The 572-nt window shown below is 72.7% G+C and overlaps 1 protein-coding gene across 1 annotated transcript in view; it reads right to left on the bottom strand.

Annotated features, from left to right (window-relative positions):
- The window catches only part of PGP (phosphoglycolate phosphatase), a 16,721-nt gene extending 16,237 nt beyond the window's left edge, over positions 1-484 (bottom strand). Inside the window, exon 1 of the mRNA XM_019512584.1 lies at positions 443-484. Within this exon, the coding sequence (XP_019368129.1) occupies positions 443-484 (42 nt within the window). The remainder of the gene's footprint in view (positions 1-442) is intronic.
- Positions 485-572: the final 88 nt, after the last annotated feature.

Raw genomic sequence — 572 nt, forward strand, 5'->3', positions numbered from 1 at the left:
CAGAGTCCCGCCCCACCGCACGTCCCATTGAGAAACAGGAGGATGGACCCCGCCCTCTATTGGGTGAGGGTTCTAGTGCCTCCCCGCCGAGCGTCCCACTACGGAGCAGGGCGATAGACCCCGCCCTCGATTAGATGAGCGGTCGGAGTCCCGCCCCGCCCCGCGCTCCATTGGGTAGCAGGAGGGATGGAGCCCCGCCCCCTATTGGGTGAGCGGTCAGAGCCCCGTCCCGCCCCGCCTCGCGCCCCATTGGGACGCGGGTTACAGCCCCGCCCCTCTCCTCCGCTGATTGGCTAGGTGAGCTCGCGCCGGGCTGCCGCCTTAGTTCACAAGCCCCCTCCGGGGCTGGGGGTCATGAGGGCGCGGCGAGGTCAGGGGTCAGCGCGGCGCTGTGGGCGGGGGCCGCCCGCGGCTCCTGCCCCTCCGCTGCCACGCCCCGCACGCGCGGCCCGTTGTTATGACGACACGGCCGTAAAGCCGCCATCTTGGCGGTGCGGCGCGTTGCGACATGGAGGCCGCGATGGCAACGGGCGCGGGGCCGGCGGGGCTTACGGCAGCCGGCCCAGCGGGGC

Source organism: Gavialis gangeticus, unplaced genomic scaffold (assembly GCF_001723915.1).
Source record: "Gavialis gangeticus isolate Ggan-Ray unplaced genomic scaffold, GavGan_comp1, whole genome shotgun sequence".
Taxonomy (NCBI): Eukaryota; Metazoa; Chordata; order Crocodylia; family Gavialidae; genus Gavialis; species Gavialis gangeticus.